The sequence below is a fragment of the Sinohyriopsis cumingii genome, chromosome 5 (assembly GCF_028554795.1).
Source record: "Sinohyriopsis cumingii isolate HCF-2022 chromosome 5, ASM2855479v2, whole genome shotgun sequence".
In the NCBI taxonomy this organism is placed as follows: Eukaryota; Metazoa; Mollusca; class Bivalvia; order Unionida; family Unionidae; genus Sinohyriopsis; species Sinohyriopsis cumingii.
Window position 1 is genome coordinate 35,423,776 of NC_142965.1, and position 17,275 is coordinate 35,441,050.

Sequence of the window (17,275 nt, forward strand, 5' to 3'; positions counted from 1 at the left end):
GATGCGGGAGGTCGTGGGTTTGATCCCTGGCCGAGTCATACCAAAGACTTACAAAAATGGTACTAACAGCTGTCTCGCGTGGCGCTCATCATTAAGAGGTTAGTGTTAGGACTGGTCGGCCTGGTGTCAGGATAATGTGAGTGGGTAGGACATCATGCTACATGTCTGCAGCATGATGCCCCAGTGCAAGACATCACTATAAACTGCCACACTGCAGACATCGTAGCGATATGACTGAAAAATTGTTAAGGCTACGTTAAAAATCCAAATCACACAAACACACTCAACGGACTTCCAAAGAATTCCTCTGCGATTTCATTATTTTTTCTATTAAAAAAATCTACGAAGATTTGTGAACATATTTACATGAATACATACTCAGCTCTGTAACATTATACATGTGTAACTGACCAATCAGAACCCTATGTGCATGAGTCATGGCTCCACTGGTACTATCTACAGGCGTCTGCCTCTTTGATAGCACTCTGTATTAAGACCTCACAGTAGTCACTTGTATATATTAAAGTATTGATAGTTAGAACACGAGGTCTCATCTTATGTTTTAACACAATAACACAACATGGTGTCAGAAGTGGGATACTAATTATAACTGGAATAGAACATGGATCGTAAATGGATTTCTAAACAATAACTTTACAATCCACGGAAGATTTTGCACGAATTTAAAACCTTAAAAACGTTGAAATTTCTGCATACGAACTTAATACCTTCGAAATGGATCCTTCCGGCGTACCAACCCCTACCATGGACTGGGACAATTCCAACCTTACCAACTCATGGGCTAAATTCCAACAACACTGTGAATTAATATTTAATGGACCGATGAGTAGAAGAAGTGATGCGGTCAAAGCCAATTACATTCTACTTTGGGTAGGCGACAAAGGTAGAGATATTTTCAACACATGGACTCTGACGGATGAAGATAAAAAGGACCCATCAACGCTCTTTACAAAATTCAAACATCACGCGCAACCAAAATTAAATCCGGTCTTTGCCAGATTCAAGTTTAACAACGAAATTCAAGGCTCCAGGACAATAGACCAATATGTGACTTCATTGAAACTCTTGGCAAGGACTGTCTCTTCAAAGACGAAGACAACATGATTCGTGACAGAATTGTCTTCGGGGTATCGTCACCAAGGATACGAGAAAAACTTATCAACAAAGGTGAAAAGTTGACCTTGGAAAAGGTTATTAACATCAGTCAAAGCCATGAATATGCCTAGGAGCAGCTCCAGACCATGTCTGCATCAGCCAGACAGGAAGTACATGCGACACTTCAACGACAGGCCAAGACAAAAGAACTACAGCCGAAGAAGAAATTGACCACATCTTCCAGACGGAGCGTCAACGCGACCTGTGGACACAAGTCACATTCAAGCCAGGACAAGTGCCCTGCAAAAGGAAAGACTTGCAATAAGTGTCATAAACTCAATCACTTTTGAGAAAGTGTGCAGATCAAAAACGGTCAGTGTGATTAACAATGAACATAAAAACGATGATTTATATATTGACAGTGTAAAAAGGGATATAATTGCCAATGGCCAGGCGTATGCGGCGATAGAGGTAGGACCTAATTTAGTTTCTATTGATTTTAAATTGGATACTGGCTCTCAAGTTAACATCATACCATCGCATATATTCAAAAAGCTAGGCATAAAACCTCCACTTCAACCTACATTAAGCACATTATCCGCATATGACGGCAAATTATTGAGTACAATGGGTACAGTCAATCTCACGTGTAAGTGCACTGAACGTACACATGAACTCGAGTTCTACATTGTTAAAACGAAAGCACCACCTATTCTTGGTTTACAATCTTGTATGGAATTAGGCTTAGTTAAATTTACATGCTCTGTTCAGACACAGATGTCAAATTTACAATGTAACAAGAGTACGCACCTCAAGGAATATGCCGAAGTCTTCAACGGCATAGGTCTTTTCCCTGGGGAATGTACCATACACATCGACCCCAAGGCTACACCTGTAGTGCACCCTCCGCGGAGAATACCTGTCGCACTTCAAGACAGACTCAAAACTGAACTTGATCGCATGGAAAACGAAAATATCATTGCCCCGGTTACATCACCTACAGCATGGGTAAATTCTATGGTTGTCGTAGAAAAGCAATCGGGTAAACTAAGGGTATGTCTCGAGCCACAAGATCTTAATAAAGCAATTTTGCGTCCCCATTACCCTATGCGCATATTAGACGATATTCTACCCCAATTATCAGGTGCAAAATACTTCACCAAATTGGATGCACGGTCAGGATATTGGGCAATAAAACTGTCACGCGACTCATCATACCTCACAATTTTCAACACTCCTTACGGCCGTTACCGTTTCTTGCGTCTCCCATTTGGTTTGAAATCATCTCAGGATGAATTCCAAAGGCAGATCGACGAGAGCTTTGAAGGTTCAATTGGTATCGTTTCGATTTGCGACGATATACTAGTTTTCGGACGCACACGCGACGAACATGATACAAATTTGAGAAATGTTCTCAAACGTTCCCTCGAAAAAGGAATCCGGCTAAATGAGGAAAAACTATAAGTAGGTGTTACAGAACTACAGTACTTCGGACACATTCTGTCAGCAGAAGGTCTCAAACCCGACCCTGCCAAAGTATCAGCGGTCAGAGAAATGGAACCCCCTCGTAACCGCGTGGAGTTAGAAACCATTCTTGGCATGGTTAACTACTTGTCCAAATTTGCCCCAAATTTGGCTCAGGTCACCAGTCCGTGAAGACAACTGTTAGCGAAAGACATAGAGTTTTCATGGGACTCTCCGCAAATAGACGCATTTCAAAAGGTCAAAGACATAATTACTATAAGCCCGGGACCTGTTCTGTCCTATTTTGACCCTAAGAAACCACTGACTTTGCAAGTTGATGCGTCAAAATATGGGCTCGGTGCCGCCCTAATACAAGATGATAAGCCCGTGGCTTATGCATCAAAATCCTTGACTACAACTGAAAGTAATTATGCTCAGATAGAGAAAGAAATGTTCGCTATACTGTTTGGATGCAAACGGTTCCATCAATATGCATACGCGAGAAAGGTACATGTTCAAACTGATCACCTTCCACTTGTCGCTATAATGAAAAGCCCCTCTACGCAGCCCCACCGCGACTACAACGCATGCTTTTGCAGCTGCAGCGTTATGACCTAGAGGTAAAACATTACCAAGGTAAGAACATACCCGTAGCAGACACACTCTCCCGTAAGTTCTTATCTGATACACACCCCACCTTATCTGAAGGTATAGATATGCATGTGCATATGGTGTTATCAGCATTACCTGTATCTGATCGTAAGAAGGAAGAAATTCAGTCTCTTACTGAACAAGACCCCCAACTGGTCATACTGAAACAGGTCATACTTGAAGGTTGGCCTGAAAAGAGATCAAGCTGTCAGTCAGAGATAATTGACTATTGGAATTATAGAGATACACTTTCAGTTGTAGATGGGTTAATTTTGAAAGGTCAAAAAATAGTCATACCACAAGTCCTCAGGCAGAAAATGCTAGAAACTGTACATTCGGGACATTTAGGTATTGAGAAGTGTCTGCAAAGAGCCAGATATGTCTTGTTCTGAACAAGAATCTCAGCTGACATTTCCGATTTAGTGTCAAAATGCTCTATCTGCTTGGAGCGCAGAAGTTCTAACCAAAAGGAACCTCTCATCCCCCATGACGTCCCTGAATATCCATGGCAAAAAGTCGCCACAGACCTATTTACATGGGATAATAAAGATTACATTGTTGTAGTAGATTATTTCAGTCGCTACTTTGAAGTTAAGGCACTAGCAAGCTCAAAAAGTTGCACTGTTATTAATCACATGAAAAGCATATTCGCGCGCTTCGGAATACCGGAAGTCGTTGTCAGCGACAATCAAACATGCTATTCTTACCGAGAGTTCGCAAGCTTCGCGAAAGAATGGGACTTTAAACATGTTACATCGAGTCCCACATACCCCCAGTTGAACGGCCTAGCGGAGAAAACAGTTCAAACTGTAAAGAGAATTCTCTCAAAAGCAAAAACCGATGGCAGGGAACCGCTTATAGGCATATTAGAATATCGAGCCACTGCTCTTGATATCGGGTTCTCACCAGCACAATTGTTGATGGGGAGACAACTCGGATCAATTCTCCCAACAACCCGCGAAAAGTTAATTCCCAAAACACCCTTCACCGCTGAGGTCAAAAAGAAAATTACACTTCGCAAGAAGAAAACAAAGAATTATTATGATAAAAGTGAAAAACCACTAAAACCACTTAAGGAAGGGGAATCAGTCAGAGTTCAATTCAAAGATCAAAACTGGGAACCTGCCGTTAAAATAAGAAAACTCGACGAAAGGTCATACTCAGTTCGCACCAAAGATGGTACCATTTATCGTCGCAATAGACGTCAGCTCATGAAAACAAATGAAACACACCCCGTACAATGTAATATAAATGCGCCCTTCTCTCAGATTGAAAACACACTGTGTACAGCAGTAACACTTCCCGCAAATGCCAGTAAACCAGTTTCACAATCAGTGGAATCTCAATGTTTCAGCCGAAGTACGCCTGAGCCTGCCGCAAGAAACCCACAAGATTGTCAGCAAAGCGGATACTACACACGTTCTGCTAGGCTAGTAAAACCAAAGATAATAGAGTCAGTGTAATATCAGTTCCTAAAACCTGTGCATATCCTGGATAAGAAACAGTTATGAAATCCTGTACTCAGAGATAAGAGAGACTCAGCTAACAGAACAGTCATTAGTGTAGCACAGTGTATGGTTTGTTGATAAACACAGACGGTGATTCAAGATAAGGACCAGCTGTGTACATTAAATAGCAATCAAACAAGTAGCAGGATATTTAAAAAAATAAACAATGCATTCTCAGTCTGTCACAGACTTTTATTCGTTGATCATTGTAAGCATTGCTATCAAAGACGAACTTGATTTTGATATATTAGTTATAATGGCTCGTGATTCATTTAGACAGTTTATTAAAAGTTAATAAAACCTTTTCTTTGTAAGAAGAGAGATGTAACATTATACATGTATAACTGACCAATCAGAACCCTCTGTGCATGAGTCATGGCTCTACTGGTACTATCTACAGGCGTCTGCCTCTTTGATAGCACTCTGTATTAAGACTTCACGGTAGTCACTTGTATATATTAAAGTATTGATAGTTAGAACACGACGTCTCATCTTATGTTTTAACACAATAACACAACACATATTTACATGAATACATACTCAGCTCGCATGGTAGTTAATTTAGTATCTACTATATTATAGTTTTTATTGTCTAGATATTTTTTGTTGCGGCATCTTCATCAGATGTTGGATCTCTTAAAACATTTTTTTTTTATTTCCATTCATGCTGAATCACCGGTGGATCGCAAACGATTAGCAACACTTTTTGCAATTTCATTTCTAATAGTTGCGACTTATATATTTGTATCTCTGATTTTTCCGTCATTGGTAAATATTGGAATAATATCCGTAATAGCACCGAATACTCTACGAACTATATCATTCCATTTAATGTTACTCGTCTTTAAAACATCGTATTTATCCTGAAAAATAACAACTTCATCTACGTCAACTCCAGAGAGGTTCATAAAATCGACAGATTCATCTTTGGTCGCGTAATTCGACAAATCGATATCATCTTTTTTTCTTCTTGTCTTTGAAAGAAGAAGATCTTCCGTAAATATACCATTATACATTATGAATGATCATTTTTTAATTACATACTGATTAATTAATTGTTTTTAGTCGCTGTAATAATCATCAGCAATTTCATTGGTGAGAGAATGGTAAATGTTACGATCCATAATACCACCTGTAAACAATCTTCGGCAAATATAAAATATTAATTAATAATTTCTGGAGAATTATTTCCTGCGCGTTTTCCTCCGATCAGAATTTCTAAGCGATCAACATCGGCAAGAACACTGTCAGGACAAGTAATACGACCACTTCCCGTTTTTGGAGTTTTTCCAATCAGTTCAGTAGGAACATCTTCCTCTTCCGTTTGTTGTCGTCCTTGTTCTTCTTTCTTTTCTTTGTATTCTCTTCCTATTTTGTGAAATTTTATCAAAACTGAGTCGTTCAAATTAATTTTTTCTAAATCATCTGCAGCTCCATATATCTCATGAGGCCTTTTGTCTGGTGTTCGCTCTTGAAGATTCTGAGGTATTATATATTTTTCTTTTTCATCATTTCCATATGCAGCTATATCAATTAATTTAGTGGGGTCTTTAAGTTCTTTAATAATTTCAGGTTTAAATATTTTCCTAAAAGGACCTGGTTGACCATCAAATTTTCTCAAAAACTCTGACGCCCTCTGACCTTGTTTCTGCGTTGAAAATCCTCCTATACTTTTTTAAAGTTTATCCATGTTAGTTAAATATTTCACAAATTCAGGATCATTATCTCTAGCCTGGCTAGTACCTTTATATGCTCGATATACCCATTTTTCCATATTTTCATGCCCAGGTTTTAAGTATTTTTTCTGTAATTATAAGAATATAATCCAAATATAGCTAAATCAATGTCATTATGATTTTTATTTCATAAATAATTCCATGGTTAAATTTTTCATTTATACCAGTTTTATCCTTTTTTTATTTAGATTCTGGTTCTTCACCAATAGCACCTTTAAGTATTTCTTCATCTTCAAGTTTTGGTTGTAGCTGAGGGGCAGGTTGTGGTTGATCAGTATCTAGTTCAGCTGGAAGATCTCTTAAAAACTTTTTTTTGTGTTTAGTTCTTCTTGCTATCTTTTCGGTTTGCTTAGCAGTTTGTTTTAATGCCGGAAGAAGACCTTCAGTAGCTTCTGCAACTCTTTCAGTAACTTTTGTAACAGGTTTTAAAAATCGTTCTTTTCCTTCAGCATATTCAACTTCTGATTCCTGACGTTCTTGCAGTTTTTATTTGAGAGCGTCACGAACAGGGAGATATTTTTTAATTGCCTCTAATCTTTCTCTAGCTAATCTACTAGCGTAAGATTTCATTATTGATATATTAATGCTTTAATTACTCATACATTTATAGCAGCAGAGAGGGTGCGACCTCAATAAAACGTCCGGCGGGTAAATGAAAGCGCATACAAATTTAGAAAAACATGAACGACAGCGATAAAGTAACAAAAATAAACTAACCCAATTAGAGAAACTCTCGGTAAGTTAGAGGCTTTGGTTTGGCGTTATTGACCTTTCATTTTCATTTTCGTAGGAAGCTTTATATTTCAAAAATGACGTTCCAGCAAAGGTCTCTGTTCACCCTCTCTGCTGCTAAATGCCATTGACTTCTCTGGTCAAGTGGATAATAGTCATTTGCTTTGTTTTAATATAGGTATCCACAAATGTGGACCTTTTTGACCACACTTGTGTATATGAATTATTTTATGATTAATTTTAAAATACTTGGTCGCTGATTGCGGCATTAAATTTGTACATAAAAACTGGCCCCTGCCCCCTCAAGTTTGACTACATTCATTTCGGAAGCATTTTGGTTGTAGACCAGTGTTATCGATCCAGTCAGTGAATTCCAAGTTTTAAAATTTGTGGTGAAATACGATCTATCCCAGTTGCTTTCTTCATGCTAATGTTTGATATGGATTTAGCTGTGGAGTCTTCAGTGACTTGAGAGAAACCAAATTCTGTAGCCTGTATGGTGTAGGCGGATTATATTATAATTTATATTTTCCGCGCGCAAACTCATTGGCCTACATGGTTTGATGACGATTAACTCTAACTGTTGCATGTCCTTACCATTGCTGTCAGTCTTTCCTGTATTAAAATGTTCTTTCAACTCCAACAATCTGTTTTAATGAAAAGTATTACCAAATAAACGTAAAACCAAAGAGAGATGGGTGAATTGTTTCAAGGGGTGAAGAAATGTATGGAGCATAACAACATGGTGCTGGAGGCGACATTTTATCCAAACTAGAACCGAAAACAGACACAGAATTAATTCTTTCTTCAAATCGGTACAAGATTATATTTTGAAACTTTTTGTGGAGCCTCCCCCACCTCCCAGCAAATGATAGGTCCCGCTAAGTACACGGAAATGACGTCATTTCACAAATACCGGAAGGAGTCCCTCTGCTATTTTCGGTTTTAGCATGAGGAGTGTTTCGCATTACAGACTTCAATTTTTTCAGGTACAGTTAGTTTTTTATTCGATCATAAATCACCCAATATTATCCTGACATCATAATTCGTCACAATTCAAAATAGCCAGCCTAAATTGCCATTGATCACTAACAGGGCCGGCGCCAGACCCGGCCAGACTATATGGCGTCCTAGGCAAGATTAGATTCTGGCGCCCCTCCCCCCCCCCCGAAAATATCAATTTCAAAATTTATAAACAATATTAAAAAAAATTAAAAATGCGCCCACTGAAATCAGCGCCCTAGGCGGCTGCCTAGTTTGCCTATATGGTAGCGCCGGCCCTGGTCACTAAACATACTTTGGGTTATGCTAAATATATATAGTTAAAATGAGTGGCATGGTTTCGGTCCCACAGGTGCTTGTTTCAAAGAAAATTAGTAGTATCCGTCAGTGAATCGAGGGCTGGGGATCTAACTTGTAACACTATTAGGCCTACAAGTTAGATCCCCAGCCCCTGATTCATTGACGGATACTCGTAATTTTCTTTGTAACTAGCCCCTGCGGTCTGTCCTACCAGCCTCACAAAATCGCATAGCCTGACAGTCATGCAAAGTCAAATTAGAAAGTGTATTTATATTGTAAAAGTTAACCAAACCGAAAGACTATTTTTCAGCATTATTAAGCCAAATTAAATGACCGAAAATTGGACAACAGAGTTCGAATTTGAGCAATGATAAAGTAATAACAATGTCTGACAAAATCATATGAATTGTGATCATTTTAAAAACTCAGTTTGACTGATTATTAAAAGAAAATGCAGTTTTTCAATATATCTTCCAAAGATTTATCAATTTTTTGCTGACAACTCTAGATAATATGATCTGACTGTATTTGAGAAAGCATAACAAAGTCACAAATAAAGTAATACAAAGTCATATTAGAAAGGTGCATTTATGTTGCAATATGAGTTTGATGAATAAATCAACCAAACTGAACTAAATTGAATCCAAAATCAACCAAAATCAAAAGACTATGGTTAAACATATGCCCCTTTAATGACTGTGAATTGGGATATACATTTGAAACTTTTTTAAAATTATTTTAATATGTTTTAATTGGATAAACTATGGAAAGAAAATGCTATATCTTTAAGTATGTCTTTTCGAGTTACCAAACATGTCAACAAACTCAGCAAATCTATAAATGTTTGCCAAAGCATAACAAAGGCATACAAAGTGATAATAATAATGCATACTATTGTCGTAGGGTGTGTTTGTTTCATAATTTATCCAAAGAAAAGCTTCCCATATTATTGTTTGTCTACATCTGGTCATCATCATATACAAGTTTTGCAATTTTCACCTGAATGTATTTTTCATAATGTAACAAAAAATCCTGGTGTTTACTTTCAGTCAATTTATTTTTTAAGATTCTTTTACATTCATCAAAAGTTGCTAAGTCATTGGCTGTGGCAACACCATTTGATCCAAGGATCATTTCAACTATATCTGTCCTCTCCTTAATGTTTTCAGGACTAATTTCTGTCATTTGATGGATAAGATTGTCTTTGATGTATTTCATTCATAGCCTTCATTTGCAGTCAGGGAAAGCCAGATCAGTAGTGTTGAACATTGCCTTTGTATTGTCCATCCCCATGAGTATCTCTACATTTTTAATTTCTATACCTAGCACACCTCTGAGATGGGAAAAGAACCAGAAATAGTTCTGTTGACAACCATCCAAATGGAGCAACAATGATTTGAACAAAATTGGCACATTGCCTGTTACTTAGTGATATTGATTTTCTTTCCATAGTTTATCCAATTTACACATTTTAAAATAAAACTTATTTCATATATGATTTTGTCTAACTTTGTTATTATCCAAATTTGGAATTTATGTCCCAGTTTGTGGTCAGTTAATTGGGTATATGTTTAACCATGGACTTTCGCTTTGGTTGATTTATTCATCTAACTCGTATTACAACATAGGTACACCTTTCTAATAAAACGTTATATGGCTGTCTGGCATTGTGTGTCTTTGTTATGCTTTGTTGAATGAAGACAGATCATTTTTATCTAAGGTTGTCAACAAAAAAATTAATAAATAATTATGACATACAGTGAAAAATTGCATTTTCTTTCAGTAATCAGTCCAATTAACAGTTTATTAAATAATAAAATTTTGGTTATGATTTTGTTAGACATTGTTATTACTGTATCATTGTTTAAATTTGAACTTTGTTGCCTAGTTTTAGGTCATTTCATTTGGTACAATTACATGTATGTTGAAAACTAGTCTTTCAGTTTAGTTAATATATTCATCAATATCATATACAATATAAATACATTTTTCAAATTTGACTTGCTGTGACTATGTCAGGCTTTGTGTAGCTTTGTCAGACTTTGTGCGACTATGTCAGGCTTTATGTAGCTTTGTCAGGCTTAGCAACATATATTAGGATCTGGGTTTGAGTAGTCCTACCATGTAGGATGTACACCCTGATATTTATTGGACCCAACAACATATATATCAGGGTAAATATCTTACATTGTCGTTGTTTTCAGAATAAATATTTTGAGAAGTTTTTTTCTTCTTCATATTTCTGTAAAATTACGTGACTTTCATTTATATATTCAACTTGTTTTCCTATAGCAACACAAGAAATTGGTTATTATTGATATCACGTGACTACCTCTTAAGACACATGTGCATTTGCCCTCATGTACATGGTACAGGGGTTGCTTCAAAAACGTTTAGAAATCTTTGAAAGTGCCATTATTGTGAACTTTTAGAAAGCATAAATAAATAAAAGAATTTTAAAAAATTGATTAAGGGTAGTTGATTAAACATTTTTACTAACTTGAAATTACAGTAATATAATCTGGTTACTCAGTTAAAATTTGTTACAATGTAGTTTCTTTTATTCTCTTTTAGAGTCATATGGCCAAAATAACTCAGAAAATTGTCTACCTGAAAATAAAGTATTGCTTAAATCCAAAGTTTAATACAAATATGAATACTTTGTGTCCACTTGTCCCTGTTGAGCTCTCACTTCTCCCTGCTCTCTCCATAAGAATAAGTCACTTCTCCCTAAAATTCAAGTCTATCTTGACCCCTGGTTTCCTTAATGAAACAAATAAAAATATACTAATCTTGAAGAAAGTGTTTGATTAGTTTCATTCGTTCAAGATAGTTATCATCCTTTTAACTGATTTTGGCATTCTGACTGAAGCAGCATGACTTTAATTTGTGGAAAATTATTGATATGTGCTGTCAAGTGTGAGATATTTCTGAAAATTTGGCCTCACGTTCCACTGTCAGTCGACAAAGGAACGTGCTAAACAACACCATTATTTGGGCTGTAAAACATCACACCCAAAACATGAATATCAGGGGAGATATAATACACTGTAGGACTATTCGTCTGCCAGAAATCGGGGATCCTGTTTGGAAATGTTGGGCAAGGTGAGACGAGGGAGTACATTAATTGCGTAAATTCATTAGAAAGCATGGAGTATAGTTTTCCCTAACCTTTCCTTTGATTTTACAGCTGTTGACATTTATGCTGGGTGAAACTCTGACTACCCAGTAGGTCAAACAGTGGGATCATTAAAAATCCCAACCAAAAAACATAAATGAAGATTGTAAATATCTTTACCTTTTTCTTGTGTATTAAAGAAAATTAAAAGATGTATCATTATCAGCCTCTTGTCCCAGTATTATACCTATGGTCTAAAGGGCAGCTGCCACTGTGCCCCAAACCATCAAAATTTGGGGGACACAAAATATTTCAGAGGGACAAAGGAAAATAATAGTACATGTACATAATTCACTAATATTGTACAAATAATGAGATAATCTTATTTTCTTGGACAGTTTTGCCACCTTACATTGTTGTAAAAAAAATATTAATATGTTTGGATACCTTTTTACCCTAAAATGAGCAGCATCATGGAATTTTCCATTTCAGATCTTGCTTTTTAATTTTGTTCTATATTTACTCTATATCCATCATCATTTTTATTATAAAAAATGTGCATGTTTTATGAATTACTCTTTTATTTGCAAGATGAATAAATAATTGATTAAATGACAGATCATGTATTTGCTTAAATTTAGTCTATTTTGTTTGTAATTCAGAATGGATATTCATTGCCATCTTACAGCTTTTTTTATTACTGTTAACATTTTTTTCCATTGCTAGCATTGAAGTGGATGGGCATCCACTAGTGAAACATTTTAGGCATATTTTTTAAAAAAATGTTCCTGATGGTGGAGGCGGGGGGACATATGGTCCAGATTTGGAGGACAAAAACTTGTGGGAAATTTGCTAAAGATGCTGCACAGCTATCATATTTGAGTTCCACATGTTAGCCTGTTGAATTTATTTTGAACATTTGAGACATTTATTTCTCACCGTATGCTACTTTGGAAAAAATGCAGATGTGCGTTTGCAGAAGATTTCATCTTCTCTTACATTTCTATCCATGAGAGTCATATGAGATTGAAATAGAGGGACACTTCCCCCATGCTTTGCCATCACTGCATTTTGCTCTGCCATTCAAGAGTTCTCTCACTATACTCCAAACTAACAAAAAAAACCCTGTTATTTTCTATCCAGAGGTCTCACTAGGATTTTAAAACTAGGAGTCCAGGACTCCCATTTTGGCAAAAATAGGAGTCCCACCATCAAAAGTTGCAGTCCCTTCTTTTTATTACAGATTCAACACAGACGTGAGTGCATCTATTTTTAGATGGAGAGGTTTTCGTAATATAATCACTCACTATAATATAGCTTCATTACAACAGTCCATTGACAAGATCGCAAATTTAATGTTTATTTATTTGTATATATACTTGTAGTACTTTTAAGCAAATAAATAGTATCAGATTTGCTGTGTTTTTTCTCTGTATTTTCGCAAATATGTGTTAAGTCAGAAAACAGCTAGACCTTAAAGCGCATCTCGGGAATTCCACAACATAGCATTGTCCCATACGTTGCTGACCTTCATAATTTTTTTTTTTTTTTTTGCATTTTAAAGTTAAATCTTTAATAAAATAATACCTATGCTTTGGTTTCAATGATTTGTATATTTTTTCTGAATATATTTGCTCGATGATTTAAGAAAACAGACAATCTAATAAATTGGTACATCCCAGACTTAGCGAAGTACGCCATTATTTCCTGTCAGGCCTACTGGTTCACTTGCAGTTTCAAACTAATTTTATGATGAAATAGTCTATAAGAGGCTGTTAATATATATCCAGATCACCGATTCTGATCTTAAAAACACAAGTTTGTATGTTTTATGATCAAAGGATAGCATGCAGGAAATTGATAGTTGCTACCTTACTCGGAAAAGGGTTAATGGTCAATCAGCTATCAAAACATAATGCTTGTGAATGGGCAAGAGTTTGTTTGTCAACGTGATTGATATAAAAACTAGGCCTAGCTACTGATGCCTTGATGAATACATTTCGCTACAACACTAGAACTAACTGGGCTAAGGCGAGGGGCATTTAAAAGAAATATGGTATGATCAGTCAATGTACCTCTTAAATAATCGCAGGGCAAAGTCGTTTTCGCTTTTCTAACAGAAGAAAGCTTACATTTTTAGGCGACTTGTCACCCACTTACGAATGTCATTTTGTCTAAGTCTCAACGTCTTGGTTCTGAGGTCACGTGCACTGCTTATTCCGCTACATTCGGAAATGAACACAATAACGAAAGCTAAAGTTGTTTATTTGATGTACTTTTATAAATGACCACATGTGCATCTCTCGGTCTTTCTGCCCCAGAATTCAATCACTGTAAATATCAATACATTTTCTACCAGGTCGCCAGTCAAAGCCTTTGAACTTGCCGCCCAGCTATTTCATCATGTTCTTTTTTATGTACTCTTATAAAATGGCAACATGTATGTACATCAAGGGGTCTTTCAGTCCCTGAATTCTGTCATTGTAAATATGAGCACAGCTAATTGATCAACACATTTTCGCACAAAGCAGGTGGCTGAAGCAGGACAGGCAAATCTTTGAATTTTGCCGCACACATATTACATGCGTACGGCGGACACCCGCCTCAGTGACTTTCTGCATCCCAGATCAAAAATTGGCATCCAAATACGCGTAATTAAGCGTTTCCGAGATCTCTGCAGTCTATCTGTTCAGCTCACTATCATGTTTATTTAATTTAGGTAAAGATATGAACATGTTTTTATTTCATGTGCTAAGCTGATGAGTGGGGGCATGAGTATGTATTCTTTGGCATTAAATCAATTCAGGAGTAATCAGTAAACTGATACTATAGTAAACTTTATTAACTTATATTAATACTCTTTTTATTTCATTTAAATCTCACTTTTTTCTCAGAGTTTCAGAAAAACAATGATCCAGGGCTAGTTTTTGAGGGTCAGCATTATTAAAAAACTTGGAAGATTGCACCACAATTTTGAAATAAATTTAAGAAAGTCACCATACACAAATGATGTAAAGGAATGATTGAATTATTTAAGGATGTTTACTTACGAAATGCTGGATTATTTAGAATCTTTAAAATTGAGAGTTGTCATTGGTAAAATCACATATATTGAGTAGTAATGTATGTACTTATTTATATACCAATCCCATGTAAGGCCAAATACATAGAAAGTTATTGGATTTAGCATTGATAAGTCATATACATAACAGAAAGTTATTGGATTTAGCATTAATAAGTCAGATGCATAGAAAGTTATTGGATTTAGCATGAATAAGTCAGATGCAAAGAGAGTTATTGGATTTAGCATGAATAAGTCAAATACAAAGAAAATTATTGGATTTAGTATGAATAAGTTATATTCATAGAAAGTTATTGGATTTAGCATTAATAAGTCAGATACATAGAAAGTTATTGGATTTAGCATTAATAATAAGTCAGATACATAGAAAGTTATTGGATTTAGCATGAATAAGTCAGGTACATAGAAAGTTATTGGATTTAGCATTAATGAGTCAGATAGAAAGAAAGTTATTGGATTTAGCATGAATAAGTCAGGTGCATAGAAAGTTATTGGATTTAGCATGAATAAGTCAGATACATAGAAAGTTATTGGATTTAGCATGAATAAGTCAGGTACATAGAAAGTTATTGGATTTAGCATTAATGAGTCAGATAGAAAGAAAGTTATTGGATTTAGCATGAATAAGTCAGGTGCATAGAAAGTTATTGGATTTAGCATGAATAAGTCAGATTCATTGAAAGTTATTGGATTTAGCATGAATAAGTCAGATTCATTGAAAGTTATTAGATTTAGCATGAATAAGATTCATTGAAAGTTATTGGATTTGGCATGAATAAGTCAGATTCATTGAAAGTTATTGGATTTGGCATGAATAAGTCAGATTCATTGAAAGTTATTGGATTTGGAATGAATAAGTCAGATTCATTGAAAGTTATTGGATTTAGCATTAATAAGTCAGATACATAGAAAGTTATTGGATTTAGCATTAATGAGTCAGATACATAGAAAGTTATTGGATTTAGCATAAATATGTCAGGTACATAGAAAGTTATTGTATTGGTGTGAATAAGTCTGGTACATAGAAAATTATTGGATTTAGCATGAATAAGTCAGGTACATGTACATAGAAAGTTATTGTATTGGTATGAATAAGACAGGTACATAGAAAGTTATCGGATTTGGCATGAATAAGTCAAGTACATAGAAAGTTATTGGATTTAGCATTAATGAGTCAGATAGAAAGAAAGGTATTGGATTTGGCATGAATAAGTCAGATTCATTGAAAGTTATTGGATTTGGCATGAATAAGTCAGATACATAGAAAGTTATTGGATTTAGCATAAATATGTCAGGTACATAGAAAGTTATTGTATTGGTGTGAATAAGTCTGGTACATAGAAAATTATTGGATTTAGCATGAATAAGTCAGGTACATAGAAAGTTATTGTATTGGTATGAATAAGTCAGGTACATAGAAAGTTATTGGATTTAGCATGAATAAGTCAGATACATAGAAAATTATTGGATTTAGAATGAGTAAGTCAGGTACATAGGAAGTTATTGGATTTAGCATTAATAAGTAAAAGCAGGATTAGTATTTAAAGTGTTATTAAATTATCACAGGTTGAAGATCAATGGCTCCCCTTACCAGCTACATAAAGATGTTGGTGAGTGAATTTTATCAGAATGAGATCACATTGAATTTCTACAACAGAATGCCTGCACTACCAATTTATGGCAGTTTGTAAATTCCTAAAGACTTTCAATGGTGTTGTATACATTTTGTTGACTTTGTCATTTTCTTTCACCTGACTCTTATTAAGGCTAGTGAAATTGTGTAAGAAGTAAGAATTTATATTTCATTTGATTCAGTACGAAACCGTGTTATTTTATATCCAGTCAGTACTTGGGTTTATAGGAATGCAGTACACCTAGGCAAAAATATCGGCAAGATTTTGATGCTTTTATAATGTGATAATCACATCATTTGACATCTACCCTATCAACTGATTTACAGTAAAACTTGGTAAAAAGTTACAACATATTGATGTCATACTGCCCTAGACTTCTTATTTTGATGTCATACTGCCCAAGACATGTTATTTTGATGTCATACTGCCCTAGACTTCTTATTTTGATGTCATACTGCCCAAGACATGTTATTTTGATGTCATACTGCCCAAGACATGTTATTTTGATGTCATACTTCCATAGACATGTTATTTTTATGTCATACTTCCATAGACATGTTAATTTGATGTCATACTGTTAATTTGATGTCAGACACATTATTTTGATGTCATAATGCTGTATGTACAGAAACCCATCAATAATATTTTAAGAAAATCATATAATATGATCAATACTTCACAAAAAGTTTGTTAACATCATTCTTGTTGGATACTAACAGCACTTTAAATGCTTTATTTTGATATCAGTAATAATTACATTTTGGTATTGCATAGCTTGTTATTCATATCATACAAGTCTCGAAAAACCATTGAAAGTATAAAAACTAGTTAAAGCTGATAGCCTCAGCAAGAAGGCAGTAATAACAGGGCAGCTAACTTTTACCTTTCATTCAAACTGTCTTTGAAAATGAGCTTAAGAAAAAGCCTAGGCA

At 35.4% G+C, this 17,275-nt stretch overlaps 1 protein-coding gene across 2 annotated transcripts in view; it reads left to right on the forward strand.

The window, feature by feature from the left end:
• The first annotated feature begins 498 nt into the window (after positions 1-498).
• Positions 499-17,275, forward strand: part of LOC149798931 (uncharacterized) — a 77,236-nt gene continuing 60,459 nt past the window's right edge. The window contains exons 1-2 of one of the 2 annotated variants that reach the window (XM_089957846.1): positions 499-8,196; positions 16,276-16,319. In XM_089957846.1, the coding sequence (XP_089813972.1) occupies positions 16,287-16,319 (33 nt within the window). In that variant the 5' untranslated portion in view covers positions 499-8,196; positions 16,276-16,286. The remainder of the gene's footprint in view (positions 8,197-16,275; positions 16,320-17,275) is intronic. The other variant, XM_089957845.1, reaches the window with a different exon arrangement.